This window comes from Myotis daubentonii, chromosome 11, assembly GCF_963259705.1.
Source record: "Myotis daubentonii chromosome 11, mMyoDau2.1, whole genome shotgun sequence".
In the NCBI taxonomy this organism is placed as follows: Eukaryota; Metazoa; Chordata; class Mammalia; order Chiroptera; family Vespertilionidae; genus Myotis; species Myotis daubentonii.
Genome location: NC_081850.1, coordinates 37,685,962 through 37,708,887, shown reverse-complemented (window position 1 = coordinate 37,708,887; position 22,926 = coordinate 37,685,962). Strand labels below are relative to the sequence as shown.

General features: G+C 42.1%; 1 protein-coding gene across 12 annotated transcripts in view; it reads right to left on the bottom strand.

The window, feature by feature from the left end:
• Positions 1 to 22,926, bottom strand: part of PIP5K1B (phosphatidylinositol-4-phosphate 5-kinase type 1 beta) — a 288,346-nt gene that overhangs the window by 123,333 nt on the left and 142,087 nt on the right. For 7 of the 12 annotated variants that reach the window (XM_059656847.1, XM_059656846.1, XM_059656843.1 and 4 more), the window contains one exon: positions 10,438 to 10,568. The exons of the other annotated variants lie outside the window; for them this stretch is intronic. In XM_059656847.1, the coding sequence (XP_059512830.1) occupies positions 10,438 to 10,568 (131 nt within the window). The remainder of the gene's footprint in view (positions 1 to 10,437; positions 10,569 to 22,926) is intronic. 12 annotated transcript variants of the gene reach the window in all.

Genomic DNA, 22,926 nt, shown 5'->3' with positions numbered 1-22,926 from the left:
ACTTTCATGATAACGCACCGATAAATAAGACTGTATTTCTTTGACTGTTATTAAGGCTAGTTTGCACTCTCTTAACTCACACTGGATACTCAGTGTGGTAGTTAAGGTGCTCTTAACACCTTATAGCCCAGGGAGAACTGGGTTCGAGGTCCAGATCTAGCATTTACAAGCTGTTTCCTGACGCCAGGTACTGAACCTCTAAACATGAAACAGCAAAGGGAATGGAAATGTGGATGGCATGGGAATGGCATGTTGGAAGCCCTCAATATGTTTGAATGACTAAGGCTTCACGGGAAACAGTCCAGAGTTGAACACTTCACGAGCTGACCAAATGTTAAAAAAGGGAAGACAATGACAAAAAGGGAAAATACCTGTAATACATATCACAAAGGGCTAAACTCCTAATATAAAGTGCCCCATGCCCTAGTCCAGTGATGGCGAACCTTTTGAGCTCGGCGTGTCAGCATTTTGAAAAACCCTAACTTAACTCTGGTGCCATGTCACATAGAGAAATTTCTTGATATTTGCAACCATAGTGAAACAAAGACTTATATTTTTGATATTTATTTTATATATTTAAATGCCATTTAATAAAGAAAAATCAACCAAAAAAAATGAGTTCGCGTGTCACCTCAGGTTCGCCATCACTGCCCTAGTCGATTTGGCTCAGTGGATAGAACATCGGCCTGCGGACTGAAGGGTTCCAGGTTCGATTCTGGTCAAGGGTGATGTTTCTCTCTCTCCCCCTCCTTTCCACCCTCTCAAAAAATCAATGGAAAAATATCCTTAGGCGAGGATTAACAAACAAACAAAAGAGCTCGTCAACACTAAAGAAAAAGACCAAAAAGTGAATTTTAAAAAAATATTTACAAAGAACAAGGAGGCTTAATATGCAATGACATGATAAGATCTGTAGGATAAGTTAAGTAAAAAAAGCATGATGCAGATACTGTGTGTGGCGTGCCACCATTTATATAAAAAAGGAAAAAATATATTTTGGGCAGGTAGATGTATAAAAAAATCCTGGAAGGATGCCCTGGCCCAGTGGCTAAGTTGGTTGGAGTGTCATCCCGTATACCAGAGGGCTGCAGGTTTGATTCCCAGTCAGGGCACATACCTAGGTTGTGGTTTGATCCCTGGTTGGGGTGTGTTTGGTAGAGAACCAACCTATGTTTCTCTCTCACATCAATGTTTCTCTCTCTCTGTATTTCTCTTTCTCTCTCTCTCTCTCTCTCTCTCTCTCTCTCAAAATCAATAAAAACATATCCTCGGTTGAGGGCAAAAAAAAAAAAAAAATCCTTGAAGGATAAACATGCCCCTAGGAACAGTGAGAACATTGGGTAAAAAGGGCACGGAGACCAAAGTGACACTTTTCAGTCTTCCTTTAAAAGCATCATGAGGATAAACCCTTCTCTGTATTACTATTCACTACACTGGAACATTTTAAAAGCGAGGATTAAAAGCCATAACCTTACATACACACAAACAGAGCACTGCACGCTCGGTGCCACAGCAGAAGGGGTTGCTTGAGCGCATCAAGCTGCTCCAGTGACTAACAAATACCAGCCTGACCTGATTGAAGCTTTCCTGAAGGAAATGAAAATTAATGGGGCTGTTGGCTCCAGCTGGAGTTTGTCAGGAGCTACAATGCACAAGAGCAGAACCAACCAGCAGGCCCGGCGAGGATCGGCCAGCAGACACCAACCTGGGCTTCCTGACGTCACGCTCCGGCAGAACCACTGGCTGCGGCGTGGGTGCTGGCCACAGCTGTCCAACACAGAGGCTCCTCAGCACATGGGGAGACGGCTTAGCTAGGGCAGCTACACAGCTGCAATCAACATGAGTCTGCTGCCAGAGGGAGGGTCCCACTGAAGACCCTGGGGCTCTCCTGCCTGCACTTGGTCTTCAGCAGAAGACTGCGCCCAGCACCTAGACCTACTCAGCAAAAGTCAAGTCTCCGGAAGAGCAGACCTCTTCCCAGGTTAAGATTTATATCAATGAGCTTATGCAGGGTTTGAGGGGGGAAAATCTACTTTTCTCTCCTGACATAATTTAGAGGCTTTGGAAATTTCAGCTGGGAGGTTTTCAGCGGTGGTTCTAGATGTCTGACTCCCATGAGCTGGTAAAATTCCAACAATAAAAATTTGGAGACTGCATGAAATTTCCAACTTTATGTTACCAAGTAGGAACCTACACAACTGAGCAAACACACAGCACTATCCCTATCACGTTATAAAGGAAAGGGTCTGTTAATGCCATTAGAGGAAGAAACGTTGACTAAAGAACAGCACTTTCTCTATCCTGCCCTTTCCTCTCTTATTTCACCAAGAAGCAGTCCAACTTTGACCATGGACTGACTCTGGCATTTTGATATTCACCTTTTCTGAACAGAGTTCAATTATTTTTAAAAAATGCTTTTAATAATTCTAGAGAGTGAGAGGGAGAGAGAGGGAGATAGAAACATCGATGAGAGAGAAATGCCCTCTACAGGGGGTCGAATCTGCGACCTGCGCATGTGCCCTGACCAGGAATCGAGCTTGTGACCTCTTGGTTCAGGGGTCAGTGCTCAGCCACTGACCCACACCGGCTGGGCCAGAGTTCAATTTTTAAGGCCAAAGCCAGTGCTTGCTGTAAATCCAAAAATACACATTTCTTGATGGCAATGGATGCTTAGAATTACAGTGTTGAAGCTTGAGGAGACATTAGCCACCACCTGAGATTTCCCCTTTAGCAGATAAAGAAATCAAAGCCCAGGAAGGGAAAGTAATGGCTTAACGTGGTCAGGAACAAACAAGATGGGGAAATTAGATCCACACCAGAGCAGCCCCTGCCAATTCAGGCAAGGTGGAGATCTTCTCGTTTCCACATGACTCTATTTAACCAGTGAAATAGAAATTGGTCCTCTCTTTTGCCAAATTAGATAGTGCTCTTGGATGGAAAAACAAAGCAAAACAAGAGACATACTCCTTGCTGGCGCCAACCCCCACTCTGCTGAGCTGCCTTGTTCGACAGGAGACCGAATCACCTTTTGAGGCCAGTCAGCTGGCAGTAGTCTTTAAAAGTCAGTAGCTGAGCCCTAGCTGGTTTGGCTTTGTGGATAGAGTGTTAGCCCACGGACTGAAGGGTCCCAGTTTCAATTCCAGTGAAGGGCACATTCCTTGGTTGCAGGCTTGATCCCTGGCCCTGGTCAGGGCGTGTGCAGGAGGCAACCAATCCATGTGTCTTGCTCACATCGATGTTTCTCTCTCTCTCTCTCTCTCTCTCTCTCTCTCTCTCTCTCTCTCTCTCTCTCTTCCACTCTCTCTAAAAGTCAATGGAAAAATATCCTCATGTGAGGATTTACAACAAAGTTGGCAGCTGAAAACAGCTTAAATTCTGAAACAAAATAATGTATTCCGGGTGTCACTGTATTACATGGTATGTCACTGATTATTTAAATGTTAAAACCTCCCAAGTGGTTATTACCATACCAGGAAATTGTGCTTTTAAGAAATTGTGCCTTCAAGGCAATTCCAAATAAGGTAAAATGTTATATAATATTTGGTACTTGCAATAAATCTTTTATTTTGAAATAAAGGAAGAGATACATAACTTTTATTGCTAGGAAATCAGTTTCTTCCCATCTCCACTACATATGCTGAGCAAACGCTTAAAAGGGTTTTGACTTGAAGGGACATCATATTATTGGCTTGCCCAGCGATAGGAACTTATCTCACTTAATCCTGAGAAGAGTATTGTGACAGTTTTGTCTTCTATCCACATATACATAAAACTTGGTACAGAATGTCTGTATAGATCGGGGCAGGGAAGTGGTGATCTTTTAGAGCAGGGGTCCTCAAACTACGGCCCGCGGGCCACATGCAAATACAAATATTGTATTTGTTCCCGTTTTGGTTTTTTACTTCAAAATAAAGTATGTGCGGTGTGCATAGGAATTTGTTCAGAGTTTTTTTTAAACTATAGTCCGGCCCTCCAACAGTCTGAGGGACAGTGAACTGGCCCCCTGTTTAAAAAGTTTGAGGACCCCTGTTTTAGAGTCTGTTGCAGCTACTCAAGTCTGCTGTTGTGGAAAAGCAGCCACAGGCAATATGTAAGTGACTGGATGTGGCTGTGTTCCAATTAAACTTTATTAACAAAAAGAGGCAAAGAGCCGAATTTGTGCTGTGGGCTGTAGTGTGTTGGCTCCATGGGATACATACAATTCTTGGATGAGTTTATGTCAGCATTACCTGACAGGCAGGTAGTTGGCTAGTGTGTCAAAACCGTAACATCTAGCACTGATGTCTGGAAATACTTACATAAACCTTTGATGTATACGTTTGCGTGGCATTTAGAATAACGTTTTACCCTCACAGTAGTTCTGCGGAATTCTCTCCCCAGTGAGGGTACTCCTAGCTAGCTATTCAAATAAATCCTGAACAGCATGTCCACCAACTCTAGGGGCAGTCCATTTTCTGCAAGCATCCTCACATCAAGCTCAATTCTGTTTACAAGGCAGGAGAATTTTTAGAAATTCTTCAGTTAGATAATTATTTTTGAAAACTGAGAGATATGTAACTTTTACTGCCAGCATTCCAACCATATTTCCCACCCCGGAGAAGGCAGTGATGGCACCTCCTGCAGGGGAGTGGAGGAAGGGATCAGAATTGCTGGTCAAGGGGCCGGAGAGGCAGATTTAGGGTCACAATTCTAAGGTAAAAGATGTTTTTTTTTTTCTGATTCAAAAAAGCAGGAATTTTGTTCCTGTGCTTTATTGCCATAGTGCAGGGAAAAACAAAACTTTAGAGCCAGCCACCCCTAATTTCATATCCTGGCTTTACCATGTATTTATTGGTTGTATAGCTCTGGATTAAGCCACTTCATATCTCAAGGCCTTGGTTAATTCATATGTAAATTTGGGGGGGGGGAAGATGAATGGTAATTAACAACATTAAGTATTATATGTTATGTAATATCAATTAAGCTATGCTTGGTGCATAGTTGGTACTTATAAACCTTACCTCTCTTTGCCACCTCTGTTGCAACTGCCAAATATCTAAACATGGTACAAATGTTATGAAACATCCTTTCCTCCTAATCTTACTTGCACATGGAAATGTATCTGCAATCTTGAATTTATGATCACAGCACAGAAATGGGGTCAAAATATTAAGATCTGGTCATGGTTCTCTACTCATCTACTTGGTAATTTTGGAAAAGCACAGAACCAAATTGTTGACAGAGCTTTTATATCCCTCTTCAAATCTTAATCAGGTCCAGAGCTTTTTCCATCCATAAAATGAAGTAACCTGTAGACCAAGTACATACTATCTAAAAATAACCTTGACTCATTTTCGAATAAATAAAAAATAACACAATACACTGGGTTGCTAAGGGAAACGGATTTTGCAGCTTCACAGCAGCAGTGATGAAAACATCTCAAGGCGCCCTAAGGAATGTGTTCCCTCCATGACCTGGACGGACTCACCAGAGGCTTCAGAACGCTTCAGTCACTTCCAACAAGAGCCAGTCAGCCCCACCTCCCCTCATGCTCCTGCCCAGGCAAGTGTAGAGTATGGGTGGATAGGGAGGAAGCATTATTGGGCAGCTTTGTGGAAATATAATTGGCATACAATAAAGTTCATGAATTTTGTCATGTGTACACCCCAGTGAAACCATTGCCACAATCATGACACTGAATTTATTCATCATTTTTTTTGTGACATTTTGATTGCTATAGTGCAGTGATGGCGGACCTATGACACACGTGTCAGGTGACACGCGAACTCATTTTTTTGGTTGATTTTTCTTTGTTAAATGGCATTTAAATATATAAAATAAATATCAAAAATATAAGTCTTTGTTTTACTTTGGTTGCAAATATCAAAAAATTTCTATATGTGACACGGCACCAGAGTTAAGTTAGTGTTTTTCAAAATGCTGACACGCCGAGCTCAAAAGGTTCGCCATCACTGCAAAGGAGATGCAGTAAGTCCTCCCTTAATATCATTGATAGGTTCTTGGAATTGCTGAGATCGATGCATAACTGTTGGGGGCCAGATGTAAGCTGGCAAGGTCCTTGCCCCTAAAGGGGCTAGCAAGGCTGGGACCCTTACCCACACAGTTTTCCCAGACTTGTTTGGATGGCGATTATCAGTAGAATGAGAACAGCCTTTCATGGCTTACCAAGAAGTCTGTAACTATTTACTGAGATATGCTGTACTGAGAACTTGTCCTTCTGTTCTATCTCTCCCTTAGAGACTAAGAGGAACAAAGAATACATTCCTCTTGACAGATCTCCTATTCAGTGTGTTGTGTATAAATAGGATTGTGTGGCTAATAAAGTTGCTTCAGTTCCTCGAGAGCTGCAGTCCTCCCGATCCCGCTTTCCTGTCTTTCTTTTCTCAATTCCCACCTCCCTGCCTCAGCCCGGCTCAACCTGTCAGGCTGGCCCTGACATATAACAAAATAAATTTTACTGTAGACTAGCTGATATAAACAAAAGTTACGTTCTTGTGGTCAAATAATCTATGACAAAGGAGGCAAGAATATACCAATGGTATGGGGAAAAATGGACATATATGTGCCAAAAAAAATGAGACTAGACCACTTTCTTACACCACATTCAAGGATAAAGACTTAAATGTAAGACCTGACACAATAAAAAAGAGAAGAAACCATAGGCAGTAAACTCTTTGACATCACTCTTAGCAATGATTTTTGAAAATATCTCCTTGAGCAAGGGAAACAAAAGAAAAAAAATAAACAAATGGAACTACATTAAACCAAAAAGTTCCTGCACAGTAAAAAATAAACCATGAACAAAACAAAAAGACAACCTACCGAATGGGAGAAAATATCTTCCAATGATATACCTGATAAGGAGTTAATATCCAAAATACGTAAGGAAATCATACAACTTAATACCAAAAAAACAAACGTTCTGATTTTAAAAAGAGCAGTGTACCTGAATAGACTTCCAAAGAAGACATATAGATGGCCAATAGATAAATGGAATCATACTCAAAATTACTAATCATCAGGGAAATGCAAATTAAAATCACAATGAGATATCACCTCACACCTTTCAGAATAACTACCAAAAATAAATCAGCAAACAACTGTGTTGATGAGGACGTAAAGAAAAAGGAACCCTTGTACACTGTTGGTAGGATTGTAAATTGGTGCAGCCACTATGGAAAATAGTTTGGAGATTCCTCAAAAAAAAAGAACAATCATATGACCCAGCAATTCCACTGCTGAGTATTTTATCTGAAGAAATCCAAAACACTAATCCAAAAAGATATATGCACCCCTATATTCACTGTAGCCCTATTTACAAGAGCCAAGTATGGAAGCAACTTAGTGTTCATCAATAGATGAATGGATCAAGAAGATGTGATATATATATATATATATATATATATATATATATATATATATATATATATATATACACACACACACACACACACACACACACACACATATATACATACACACACACACATACATACACACACACACGCACATACACACAATGGAATATTAATCAGCCATAAAAAATGAAATCTTGCTATTTGTGATAACATGGATGGACCTAGAGGATATTATGCTAAGTGAAATAAATCAGATAGAGAAAGACAAATACCATATGATTTCACTTATAGGCTGAATCTAAAAAATAAAATAAACAGAAAAAACTCATACACACACACACACACACACACACACACACACACACACACGAGAGAGAGAGAGAGAACAATTTGATGGTTTCCAGATGGGAAGGGTTGGGGCAATGGGTGAAAAAGGTGAAGGGATTAAAAAATACAAATTTCCAGTTATAAAAATTGTCATGGGGATGTAAAGCACAGCACAGGGAATATAGTCAATAATAGGTATGTATGGTGTCAGATGAGTACTAGATTTATTGGGATAATCACTTTGTAAGTAACAGAAATGTCCAATCACTATGTTGCACATCTGAAACTAATATAATCTTGTCAACTGTAACTGAAAAATAAATTATAAGAGAAAAGTGCCTATGAAGACCTTATTTATGTGCTCCTTATTGTAAAGTATCTCATACAGTGTCATGTATAATTTAGTTGCTAAATAGACATAATTTTAATATTTAAGATTAATTTTAAAATCATGGAGTTTTATTACATGATTCTTACAAGTAATAAGTCTAAGAACGAATTTTGTTATTTACTAGGAAGATTATACCTTCAAATTGAAAGTAATGTCTAGGCCAGTGGTTCTCTGACTTTTAATCACCTAGAGGGCTGACTATCAAAGCAGATTCCTGGATCCCACCTCCAGTGTTTCTGAGTCAGCTGACTTGGGGTGGAGCCCAGGAACCTGCATCTCTAACACGTTCCAAGTGATGCTGATACTGCAGGTCTGAGGACCACATGTTGGCCCACGCTTTCCCCAGTGCCCAGCAATGGTTGGCTCTGTTGATTGGACACCGTGAGAAGAAAGAGATGAGCAATGATGGAGCACCCTGTCCTTCTTTATGAATCATCTTCAGCGACCTGCTCCCACCACCCTGAACTCACTGCCAGCCACCCTCCCACAAACGGCCTCTGCTCCCCTTGTTCTTTGTAGCTGAAGAAAAAAAATAAGACTGACATGGCTGGGAAAAGGCCCTGGAAGATCCCGAGAGCTCGAACATCCTGAGAACACATTTATAGGAATTATGGGTCTAACAGATCATACCAAAAGGTTGAGGTAAACTCATGACCTCCCGAAGTTATATCCAAGGATGTAGTTCATGCACTGTTTGTTTGGAGTGACAGACTGTTAAAAACAAAGACATGGAACAATTTCCAGCTCTAGAAAGAAGAGCAGTGTCATAAGCAAACAGGATTATATCTTAGGCCTTGGGGTTGTCCATTTTCTCTATGGAAACTAGTTCTCATACCTGCTAAGGGGCCCTAGAAGAGCACACTCCAAAAATTTTGATAGATCAACTTTATTCTTCAACCAAGAGCATTTGAAGCAAAATGAGTCTGTCTGGATTCATACCTGACCTTCAGTATTTATGGGCCCCTTTGTGGTTAGGTGGGCACAGTCACCTACAGGTGTTACTTCCAGCCAGTTGACACCTGGACATACAGATAAATGTAAGTAGCACTCCTCTGAAATCAATATGTTTTTATTGATTTCAGAGAGGAAGGGAGGGGGAGAGAGAGATAGAAACATCAATGATGAGAAGGAATCATTGATGGGCTGCCTCCTGCACGCCCTACACTGGGGATTGAGCCCACAACCTGGGCATGTGCCCTAACCTTGAATCGAACCATGACCTCCTCGTTCATAGGTCGGTACCCAACCACTGAGCCATGCCGGCTGGGCATCCTCTGGAAATTTTTTTAAAAAGTAAGGTAATGAGAACACTGAGAGCTGAAGTTTCACCCAGTCATTCTCATACAAGTCCAGTAATCATTAATAACAAAAGTGGCTCATTTTGAAGAAACATATTTTAAAAAAATAAATGTGCCTGATAAGTCAATCCTCATAGAACCAAAAGACAAAATAATTACCTCCAATCCCCAAAACATGCTAGACCATGAGTAAGACATATTTAGGTAAAAGCAGAAACATTATAATAGGAAAATATGTTGTATCTAGAATCAAATATTTATATTAAAAAAATCCTGTCAGCAGTGGTGACATTTCCAATTTAATAATGATTACTTCTTTTCCTAGACTAAGCTAGGTCTGGACTTAAATGTTTGGTTTATTTACTTTATTTTGGTAGAGCAGACACAATATAAAGCTTGCTACTGTAACCATTTTCATGTGCACAGTGCTGTGGCATTCAGTACATTAACATTGTTGTACAACCATCACCATCATTCAAACTCAGATCATTTGCTGAATTGATTATCCCTTCCTCCCCCATACAATTAAGTTAAGGTAGCATGTATGGGTAACGTGGGCGTTTTTGCAAATACAGTATCAAAATATTGGGATCCTCATCAGTTTTTTTTTTTGAGGAAAATTAAGTGGAACGAGTTAAGTTAAAAAAGCAGCTAAATGAGTGGACTCAGATGCATGCCTAAGTGTGGGTCCTCCCAGCCCCCCTTTTAAATTAGGGGTAACAAGAACCTGGTGCCAGCTGCTGCTTCTCGGACGTCCTCTTATTCTAAACCTTCGCAGACATTACTCTGTACTGGCTGCATTCTTTCCCACTGACTCCCAGTCTTTCTCCCTTTGGTCCTTCAGGCAACATCACAGCTAATGACAACTGGCGCCCAGGAGGAGACCCGCTTCCCATCTCCATAGAGAAAACGCAGGCCGCCTGATGCGGCAGGAAGTAACCGTCCGCTGGGCTGCTTTGGGTCTGCGCCGCTTTACTGCGCACTGGCAAAAAGTCTTCAATGCGGGGTGTCGCAAGGAGGGTTCCTTAGCACGAAATATCACACACAAAATACATCTTCTTACCTGGGCAGGAACACACTTTCCACCACGTAGAAGTCTTGCATGAGAACATCTCGGTCCGGTTTGGACGTGAGATTGCCCACTGTGTATCCTATGCCCAGCTGGATAGCACCTTTGATGGCAGATGATGCAGTCTGCAAAGCAAACACACGTCCCGGGATTAGCCTCAATAGTCGGGGCCTTGTTCAACGTTACCAGCAGCAAAAAAGGAGTTAGGTTTTCTTTCCTGCTCCTGAGCAATGAGGAAGCTAGGCTTGGAGAGATGACAGGCTGCTTCTTTTGATGGAGGGCTTATTCCCAACACCAAGGACTTTTCTTGTCATGGAATTATTTTTGTGGTAATCCTTCCTACCAATATTTTTAAAAAATATATTTTATTGATTTTTTACAGAGAGGAAGGGAGAAGGATAGAGAGTTAGAAACATCGATGAGAGAGAAACATCGATCAGCTGCCTCCTGCACACTCCCTACTGGGTTTGTGCCCGCAACCAAGGTACATGCCCTTGACCGGAATTGAACCTGGGACCCTTGAGTCGGCAGGCTGACGCTCTATCCACTGAGCCAAACCAGTTAGGGCTCCTACCAATATTTTTAAAGTCAAATTATAGTCCCATCTTTCTTTTATTGAGAACTTTGAAACTTGCCAGAACACTTTCAGTAGGTAGCACCATAATTTCTACCAAAAGATAAATGGTACACTCATAATTTTTTAAATTCAGAAGTTCTATAACGTACCTATGGATCAGGAAGAATATTTATCTCATAAAAAGTGAGAGAACAAAAAAGTAATTTGAGTTTTAGAAATACACAAAATTTAATTTGTAAACTGCTTACTAATATTGACATTGATATGGATCCACAATCAAAATTCCTACACTGATCTGTGATGAAACACATAGCATTGGGTCACCAGTCTTTCCAAAGTACCACTTTTCCAATATCATTCCATAATTAAATTGACATAATGTTAACTTGGGAATTATTGTCACATATGTATATATACATGTGTGTATATTATTATATGTATATATAATTATAATCAGCATAATAGGAGATATAGAAGAATATTTGAATGCATTCTTCTTAATGGTGAAAGGGTATCATATTTCTATGCCTTGCAGTGCTTAATGTAGTACTATGTATACAGAGGGAGCTAAATTAATACTTAAATCAGTGGTTCTCAACCAAGAATATCTGGCATTGTCTGAAGACATTTTCTGATTGTCATAACTGGTGATGGTAGTTTTACTACTGGCATCCAGTGGGTAGAGGCCAGGGATGTTACTAAACATGCTATAATGCACAGGACAGCTTCTCATCACAAGGAATTATCCAGCCCAACCATCAACAGTGCTGAGGTTAAGAAACCCTGACTCAAGTGAATATAACAAATCATCTGTTTTGTAAAACAATACTTTCTTTTTGAGTTAACATTTTTACTTAGCAACTCCCCCCCGCCCCACACACACACATGCTTTGTTTTTATTTCTTCACACTTTTAACAAAGAACCTATCTCTCTTCTTGAAAAAAAGTGTATCCTCTTGATTTCTATGCCAGAACATGGTCTGGGGACAACTTTTACCTTTTCTGGTGGGCTCATTCCTTCACTGACTTCTCATATTCTATTCGCTATAATTGCAGCCTCCCTAAAGGTTTGATTATTGATCCTCAGATTTCCTTAATTATGTAGATAATCAATCCATTCTTAATGGCTTCAAAAACTGTCTCAATGCATATGACTCTCAGGCCCTTTAAGTCTATTTGGATGCTGTTCTATCATCACACATCCAGTATATACAAACCAAATCTACTATCTTACAGCAGTGATGGCGAACCTTTTGAGCTCCGCGTGTCAGCATTTTGAAAAACCCTAACTTAACTCTGGTGCCATGTCACATATAGAAATTTTTTGATATTTGCAACCATAGTAAAACAAAGACTTATATTTTTGATATTTATTTTATATATTTAAATGCCATTTAACAAAGAAAAATCAACCAAAAAAATGAGTTCGCGTGTCACCTCTGACACGCGTGTCATATGTTCGCCATCACTGTACAACCTTCCCACCCCACCGCCAAGACTGGTTTCTTTTTCTAAGGCACTAGAAGCCTCAGTCACCCAAGGCTGAACCCCAGACAAACCACATCTAGCACAGGGCTTAGGTCCCCAATAAATGCTGACGTCACCGGAAATGGCCACGATCAATCTGTCCCGCTTAGTCACCCCACTATCACTTTCCCATGAAGTCACCATTTAATTGTTTTCTTCCTCCACCACAAATAGTCCATAGCCCTAAGTCTGAGGACAACAACCAACTACCTTCCCTCCTCCCCGCAGGAGATGGAAAACTGTCTTGGTGGTTTTCCCTTTTCACTTGTCTTTTTACTTAAGATCCTGGGGACAGCAAGATGGCAAAAGACTGAGACTCAAACCATAGTGCAACTGGTGCTTTAAAAAAAAAAAAAGAAAACAAAAGAAAAAAGTTTGCTATTTTAATACTCCCTCGCTGAGCTGTGCCATGCCACCAATTGGCACGGGTGACCTTTTGTACCAACAGCTCTGACTTCTGAAGGCTGACATGATTTTCATTTTAAGCTCTCATAAAAATTCAAAAGGCATCTCTCCTCCTATCCATCACTCCAGCAATACAGCACAAGATGTGACATCAGTACTTTCCAGACGACCCAACTCCAAAACGTTCTGTTCCAGACCTATCAATAGCCTCACACGCTCTCCAAGTTTGCTTTCCCCTCCCCACGCCCCACCTGACTCTCTATTTCTGCTTAATTCAGTCATTTAACACTTCTTGGGCCAGAACACCTGCCAAACAGATGGAGTAGCCAAGTCTTTGTTGATGCCCCCACCACCCCCAGCAATAGAAAGTAGTCAAGGTTGTAGGAGTCTATATCTTGTGTTTTCAAACTTTAGAAAACATGAGATTCACTGGAACGCTTGTTAAAACAGACAGAAGGCAAAACCATGGAGACAGTAAAAAGATCAGTGGTTGCCAGGGGGTGGGGGAAGGGAGGGATGATTAGGCAGAACAGAGAGGATTTTCAGGGCCAGGAAAATACTCTGTGTGATGCCATATGGTGGATACATATCAGTATACATTGGTCTGAACCCACAGAATGTACAACCCAAGAGCAAACCATAGTATAAAGTAGGGACTTTGGGTGATCAATTGTAACCAATGAGCCCTTTTGGTGGGGGGGGGGTGTTGATAGTGGGGGAGTCTGTGCATGTGCAGAAGGTAGATGGGAAATCTCTGTACCCTCCTCTCCATTTTTCTGTGAACTTACACTACTCCAAAAAGTAGACTTACAAAAACAGTCAATGGGCATTGAAAACCAAACCAAAACCAAAACCAGACTGGTGGGTGCAGCCCCAGAATTTCTCACCGAGAAGGTGTGGGGTGAGGCTCAGGAATCTGTTCTTGCTTTAAGGGGCATTGAGAGAGAAAACCGCCTTTCTCCTGTGGTATAAGATCAGATTCTGAGTTCCGGAAGGAATAAGATTTTGGAAAGGACCCTGTTGACATCTGTTTAGTTAAAACAAACAAAAAAAATAGACTTGTAATACAATTGCTTTTCCCTTCAGGCTCCTTAAAATTCAAATGCTCTGATGGGACAAGTAATAGGAATTGCAAAAAACAACAACAGTTAATACTTTTTCATCAACCATTTGTGCCGGACACTTGATGGATAACCACAATTGTCATCACAATCTATCACAATCATAGCACATACTTACACAGTGTTTACTAAGGGGCAGGCACTGTTTTAAGTGCTTTTGGTTAGATGAAGTCTTTTACCCTCACAATGACCCTCTGAAGTAGGTACTATTATCATCTCCATTTTACTGGCTCAGAGAGGGTTAGTCACTTATACTAGGTCTCACAGTGCAGAGGTGGAGGTGGGACTCAGACCTGGGGAGTCTGGCTCTGGACTTCAAGTTATACACAGGCGCACTGCAGCCTGTCAGAACCTCTGAACTCACTTAACCCTTTCAAGGACCTTGCAAATTAGCAACTACCACACCATGTTACAGGTGGGAGATTTAAGGCCAGCAAGGTTAAGCGACTCGCCCCGTTTGCATTGCTAGTGTGTGGTGGAGTCTGGATGCAAAGCCCACACTGTTTATACATCGTTTTGTTGTGTGTGTTTTTTTTCCAAAATGAGCCTAGAATCAAAGTCGAAGTTCTCCTTAAAGTCTAGCTGCTTGACCTCAGCAAAGGTAGCAGCGTGGTGAAGCCATTCCTTTTGATGAAGTAGGGATAAAAATACTTTATTTGCTTCGAATCATATGCAACCACAGGGAAGTCCAAGGAAAACCTGTAAGCCACCCGGTAAACCAGCATGAACACCACCGTTAATGTCACTGCTAGTAACACAGGGAGGTATGAACACAAGAAGGTATTTCGCTGCCACAGGAGGAACGGCACCTGGAAGTTTCCTTCTCCCCATCTGTGTAAAAGTAAATGCTTAAGCATTGGTGCATTTGGGCGTCATTAAAAAGCATCTTGCCTACTTGAAGGCAGTGTCTGGCTGTGCTCATTGCGCATGTGGTTTCTTGAGTCAGAGGAGTAAAGGTCCCATCACCTGACATTTCCCCGAGGCGGGCAGGTGGGCGAGGCTGCAGTATTTCCTACCACAGCCTCTCCTGAGCAAGACGTGCTTTAGAACTAAAACCGAACCGCCGCTGCCTGGAGTGTCTCTGATTAGCAGATTAGTAAGTCATGATGATGACCGAGAACCTTCTGCGTACTGCAGGTGGTTGCTCCTTTAGAACCAGCAGTTCTTTCCCTGCAAACTCTGAGCCACTAGCCCTCTCCTCTTTTCTCAGGGATACCCTCCAGCAGGCCAGCAAGTCCTTAGGGAGTCAACAGCTTCACACACGCTCAGCCCTCCCAATTTTCTCTGCATGGCTTTGCATAGGCTCTCAGAGAACTGAGATGGGGTCATCTTCTCAAAGGGGTCCTTTGACTCCCTTATAACATATAGCGCTAGATTTCAGAACATAGCAAGACAGTCTATTTTTGGTTCAGGACTTTTCAAGGGCTAAGTGGAGGCAACAAGCTTGGATATTAGAAAAACCTCTAAGACACTTGATACTTCAAGAGAAAACCATATAATATCACAAAAGCAAACCATAAACATTTACTTCCGTAGATCCTCTTTCCTAACCCAAACTTGTTCATGGATGATGGTAATTCTAAGAGGAAAATGAATGTCAGCTTGCATGTGTGTAATGTAGTCTATTTTTCAAAGCACTATATTTTTTAATGATTGCATTTGATCACAGTTGTTATAGAAGTAGGGTTTATAATGCTCATTTTATGGATAAAGAAACTGTGGCTTTGGGAGATTAACTTGATCTAAATTCCTTCTCTCGTGTGTGACAGAACTGGGAACGGTCCTCTGACCTGGGAGGCCTCAAGTCAGTGCTCTCCCACTGCACACTGCTTCAGCTGTCTGAATTTTCTCAGCTGGAGATGAATCTGATTGAAGCTGAGAAATACTTGAAAGAGGAGATGATGATGATAGTCACAATAACACTAACCGTCTACGCACACCCGCTATTAGGGAAGCAATGATCCTGACAACAGTCAGTTTAAATGACCTTACATTAGTTACAGGAAACTGCTTTCTGCAGCACAATGTCTATGAAATTAGATCACTTAATATGCCATCTGATAACACTGGCTGGCTGTAAAAGGAAGTATTAAAATATTTCATGTCAACAGCATTTTTTCACCCCCATGGTGTTTCATCCCTAATTACGAGATTATAATAAGCCAATAGGTATGCTGCCAGAGTGGCTTTTTTCAAAAGTAAAAGATAAAATTGTGTCGCTACCTTGCTTGAAACCCTCCCTAGTATCCTCCCTGCAGCATTAAGTCCAAACCCCTTAGCTCAACACGGAAGCCCATCTTATAATATTACTTCCTCCTTACCTCCCATGACTCCTGCATCCAATATAAAAAGATGGTTTTTTTAAGTAAACACTTGTTGACATCACCTGAAATGGCCACGGTCAATCTGTCCTGCTTAGTCACCTCTATCCTTTGAACTTACAAGTCCATGAACCCCTAATAACTGCATATGAAAATTTCTGCTTGTGTGTATCTTCCCCAAAAGGGAATCTAGTGTTTTCTCTTTTTCTCAGAAAGCTCATTTTCCCCAAACCACAGGCCTAGAGAGTCTAATTCTAAATTAGAGAAGTCCATTGACAAGGCACCTTAGACTAGGCCATAAAAAGGGGTTCGGTGACACCTCTTAAAAGCAAGAGAAGGCAATCCTTGTCCAGCCAGGGAACACCCACCCCTGTCCCTCATTTCCATGGTTCAAGTCCAGCTCCAGGTTCTCCCTCCTGTCTCTGAACTTATACTCAAGAAAGAAGGCACAGACTTCTTATTTGTCCCAAGGATGGAACTCAGGGAAAAAGAAAGAGGAATCGACGGCATGAAACTGGTTGTAGGATGATGGAAATGAGATAGTTTGCCAGGAGGCAAGCCTAATCCTTCTAAAAAAGATGCAGGACCACATCTCGCCTTCAGGTTCCTTGGACCTTTTCTCTGGTCCCTCCCTGTATTAGTTTCTTATGGCTGCGGTAACAGATTACTTAGTGTCTTCAAACAACATGCACTTATTATCTTACAGTTTGGGCGGTTGGAGGTCCTAAAATCGAGATGCTGGTAGGGCAGATTCTTTTTGAGGCTCTGGAGGAGGATCCATTCCTTCGCCTTTTCCAGCTTCTAGAGGCCGGCTGCATTTCTGGGCTTGTGGCTTCTTCCTCCACCTTCAAGGCCAGCAGCATCTTCAAATCTGTCTCACTCTCTCTTAATCTCATTCGATCTCTCCTCCTCTCTTTTTCTCCCTCTCAGCTCTACTTTCGTGAACACACCTCATTTTCTGACTCTAACCTTCCTGCCTCCCTCTTATACGGACCCTTGTGATTCCATTGGGCCCACCTGGATTATCCTGGATCATTATCTCCAGCTCAAGATCCTTAACTGAATACACCTGCAAATTCCCTTTTAACCATGTGAGGTAATATAGTCACAGGTTCTAGGGATTAGGACACAGACCTCTTTGGGCTCCATTATTCTGTGCACTACACTCCTCTATTTCAAGATTGACTCCAGCATTTTTTCCAGTGTTGCCCCAAACAAAGAGAAGGGCTCCCCTCAGAACTCCATTCACTCAGATGCTGTTCATTCTGAGAATTTTCTGTGAGCTAGGCATTGTGCTATGTGTTAGGGAAAGCATGAGTCAAAAAAAAAAAAAGAACATTGTCCTTGCTCTCATGGGAGTGCCTAAGTCTTGTGGGGGAAAGAGATATTAAACAAACAAGGATATGCATGCATAATGACATTTGCTGTCAGTGATGTAAGCAACAGGGAGATGTAACTGAGCTCACAAGGGTGGAGATCCACTTTAGAATGGAAGAGTTAGGAGAGGTCTACCCGAGGGGTGATATGCAGGCTGAGACTTGAAAGGTGAGTATGAGCCAACAGACAGGTCATAACAAAAAAGGCTGGCTGTGTACCCATCATGTGCCAGGCATTCTTCCACAAACTGGGGGTACAGAAGTGACCTGTCTAGAGTCCTTGCCCTCAAGGAATTGAGAATCACATTAGAAGGCTAGGGGAATTGATTGTGAGGCAGAGAGAAGCAGCAGTTCAGCAACCGGAAAGCAAACCATTGTGGGTGAACTATGGTGGGAGAACATCAGAATAGAAGGCTGGAAAGACAGGAAGATCTAGATCTGAGCCTCAGAGGCCATGTTCAGGGTTTGATGTATTTCAATAAGGGAGCAGCATTCTAATTTGGCTATTGCATGGAGAACAGATTGGAGGGAATCTATGAGGGAAAGCGATTAGGAGACAGTGGTTCATATTGAGATGTGGGTGGCTGAGAGTAGGGGGATGAATAGGAAGGTGGACAGAAGAGTTGAATGTGAGATATACAGGGTGTCCCAAAAATGTATACACACTTGGAATAACTATTAATTCCAATGGGTTAAATCTGAAAAGAAAGCATGTATACGTTTTTGGGAGGACACCCTGTATTTTGCAAGAAGAAACACAGGACTTACTATGAGCTAGAAATGAGGGCTAGAAAAGCACTAAAATGCTTCCTGGTTTTTTCCGTGAGCAATTGAGAGGATTGAGGTTGCTTTACCGAGTTAAGGAGACTGAAGGAGGAACACAGTTTTGAGGGGAAAATTACTGGTAAGCGTTCCACTTGCGATGCCAACAAGACATCCAAATGGAGATGCCAAGATACAAGTCTGGAGCTTAGAATGGAGGTTTGGGCTGACATTTTGAACTTGAGTGTTTTCAGCATATAAATGGTATGAAAATCAAAGGGCTGGGTAAGTAACCTAAGGAGAGAGGGGAGTTCTCAAAGGGCCCTGAGCAAGGTCAACATTTTGGGATTAGACAGAGAAAGGAGAACCTTTGGGGACTTAGGAATGACTGCAAGGGTGGGAAAACATGGCTCCAGAAAAACCAGAAGAAATTTGAAGAAAGTTGTGATAACTGTCTCAACAAGTGACTGTTTCATTTGATAATATGAATGTTACCTACAACTTGATGGAATATCTCAACCTAGGCGTTAAATTCACTATTTTTCCTCTCATTCGCATCATTGATTCATAGATTAAGTCCAAGTCTATTTCTAAAATATTTGACAAACGTCAAATTATGGCTTCATTTGAACAATTGTTCTATATATTTAAAAATATTAAGTTAAAAAAGTAGGATATAAAATAAAATGTGAAGAACACAAACTCACAAGTGTATTTGTACACATCTGCAGAGGAAAACAAAACAGGAAGGAAATACAGTTAACTGCAATAGTTATCTCTGCGCAGTGTGATATTGGGTGATTTTTACTTTCAAGCTTGTGCTTCTCAGAGCTTCTAAATGTTGTGTTATAGGTAAGAAAAGAAATATCCTCCAATGAAGGTGCTATTACTATGTTTATGAAGACATTTTGAGGGATAACAAAGGCATGTTTGGGATTTGTTCATCTTTTTATCCCCTGTAGCTGTCCCTCTAAATTTATTCCGGGCTTAGATCATCCCCTTTCCTAGGATGGCATTTAGGGAAGGTCTATGACCCTTCTGGTGACTCCAAGAATAAAAGGTCTTCTGCTTATTTCTAGTCTCAGATCATTCAAAATGGTCTCGTGTAGGGATTTGGTTTGTCTAGTCCAGTGGTTCTCAACCTTCGCTGGCCCTTTAAATACAGTTCCTCATGTTGTGACCCAACCATAAAATTATTTTCGTTGCTGCTTCATAACTGTAATGTTGCTACTGTTATGAATTGTAATGTAAATATCTAATATGCAGGATGGTCTTAGGTGACCCCTGTGAAAGGGTCGTTCGACCGCCAAAGGGGTCGCGATCCACAGGTTGAGAACCGCTGGTCTAGTCCATTTAAAGCAAAAACTTTAAATATCCTGGGGGGAGCCATCTCCCCCTCCCTGCCACAGCCACAGCTGGCCTGGCACAAGCTGGCCACCAGCAGTGGGAAGGGCTGGGGGCTTCTTTCTCTTTCCTGCCTGCCTGCTGAAGGGAGCAGGCAAGGTTTTACTGGAAAAATACAGTTAAGATGTCTCAGGCACTCCACGTGTATCCACTCTTTCTCTGTGCGATGACGTCACAGAGCTGCAGTTGTACCTACAAGCGGCAGCTGTGTCCTCACCTTTCGAGGAGAACACATCCCTGGCTGGTAGTTCCTCAGAGATGACCACATAACAGCTAATCTCCATCTCTGTGCCCTCAACTGGTCACAGGTCATTATCCTGAAACTCTGGGAATCAACGAGCAATACCCAACCCCAAACTCCCCCTGACCTTGCTCTGAGGGTGACCAGAGAAGCTGATAGACAATTCTCTCGTTCTTCCAATTTCCCAGGAAATACTACTGTCTATTGCACCCCTCAGGCTCCAGTGAACATATATCACACTCGGGAGTGGTCTCACCGAAGCCCTCTTTCCTAGGCTGGCCATGATGGACAGACCTTCTCTCCACACTCCACCCTACGGGAGTTACTCCTGACATATTAACTCCCCAACATTCCTTTTCAGTCTCCATCTCTCACAACTAAGCTCCTTCATTGACTCGGGGTGATCACTAAACTAGACTTAGATCACCTCCTTCCCCAAATTCAGGCTGGCACCTGACCTTGCAATGTGATTAAAATTCTTCCAGCCTTCCAGTTTCTACTGTCCTAGACTGATTCACAGGTCCTGCTCAGAACACGGGGTTTTGGTTAGCTGCTCACTGTGTTCCATTCCACCTGCCACATGACTCATCATTTCAGGCTTTTTAAAAAAATACTATCTCCCAGTGTAAAAACCTTCACTGTTTTTCCAACTTTCTGTAGAAATGAATCTAAATTCCTTGCTTGCTCAAGATTTTCTACAATCCCATTCCTGCCAGTGCTAACTACAATAAATAAATCACCAAACGCTAACTTCTGTAAAAAACACACCCTGGACACATTTATTTATTAATCTGGAACAGCCCACTGCGGGTGTCCCTGATTGGAGTGCTTTTCTCTGTTGGGTGGTGTCCTGCGTGCTTGTGGTGGTATCCTCTAGGGCCGTGGTCGGCAAACCATGGCTCGCAAGCCACATGTGGCTCTTTGGCCCCTTGAGTGTGGCTCTTCCTAAGCCTTAGGAGTACCCTAATTAAGTGAATAACAATGTACCTACCTATATAGTTTAAGTTTAAAAAATTTGCCTCTCAAAAGAAATTTCAACGGTCGTACTGTTGATATTTGGCTCTGTTGACTAATGAGTTTGCCGACCACTGCCCTAGGGTTTCAAAGTCCTCCAAGTGCAGCTGCTGATAGGAGAAGCAGTAATGGTGAAGGACGCCACTTCCCACTTCTTACTACCTATACAAGGAGTCACAATGCAGGACATTCCTCCAGGTCTGCTCTGTGTCCTGGGACACTCCCTGTGCAGCTCCTGCACATTAAGGGCTTCCCAACTCTGGCCTCCAGGTGGGTTGGGCCAAAGGGAACCTCCACAGCAGCTTAAAGGGAGGTATGAGAGTGACATCAGGCGTTTACTCCTTTCCTTCTCTTCTGGTGGGTTTGACTCAGACCGGTGTGTCCTCCTTTCTTGTGAGCCTCTCCAGATAACTCCTATTTGGGTTCCAGAAACTGTACCATTCCCTTACCTCTCAGGCCAACATTTTGACCCCAGATATTGAACTATCACTTGTAGTTTCCTTATACTTCTCCCACATCTTTGCAAACAGTGCCTTTTAAAAACTTTTTTCAAATCCCCCAGTTTTAGTGTGTCATCCATTTACTGTCCAGACCCTCTAGATCAGTGGTTCTCAACCTTCGCTGCACATTAGAATCACCTGGGAATCTTTTTAAAATCCTGATTTCTGGGCCTCATCCTCCAGAAATTCTGTTTCTTTGTTATGGGGTGGGGTCACAACATTAATAACAAAGAAACAGAATTTCTGGAGGATGAGGCTCAGAAATCAGGATTTTTAAAAATATATTTTATTGATTTTTTTTTACAGAGAGGAAGGGGGAGAAGGAGAGAGAGTTAGAAACATTGATGAGAGAGAAACATCGATCAGCTGCCTTCTGCACACACCCTACTGGGGATGTGCCCGCAACCAAGGTACATGCCCTTGACCAGAATCGAACCTGGGACCCTTGAGTCTGCAGGCCGACACTCTATCCACTGAGCCAAACCGGTTAGGGCCAGAAATCAGGATTTTAAAAAGATTCTCAGGTGATTCTAATGTGCAGCCAAGGTTGAGAACCACTGCTCTAGATAAAGACCCACTCACAGCTCATTAGCAAGGACGAGCCACACAGGCCTCACCAAGATGCTAGGAGGGCTGGCTTCGCAGCTTTGCTATGGAAGAGGGGCCACAAATTCTGGTGGAAAGTCTTTGCGTTCACCATACCGCAGATCCTATCGCCTCTACACAAACTCAGAACTTCAGCCGAACCTTCCCGCTTACACTTGCCTCGTGATTCCTGGCCTGCACATGCTGATCTCCATGACTTCAATGTTGGTCTTCTCCATTCTATTTGGTCTCCTGCTTACTGTCCTGGGTCAGGTTTTACCACTAGTCTCGCCGGGCATTGCTCACATGGCAGCTAGACATGATTACCCCCTTCTCCCAGTAAGAGTGACTTCATAAATGACTCTGGGGTATTCCGTTTCTTTTATGGCTGGCAACTACTTTCCTAATACAACTTCTTCAGATATTTACATTTTCAAAAATTAAGAATACTTCAATACCATTATAATGATGTCCTCCCCTGGGCCTGCATGGACCACCTATGGTGAAAATGCCTCAAAACAAGGTCATTCTGACCCACTAGGTACAAAACAAGCTTGGAAGAAGCCCAAGATAGATCCACTTTATATTTAATTTTCCTTATTACTAAGCAGCCTTTTAAACAAGATCCCATTGTATCCACTTGTTTGAAA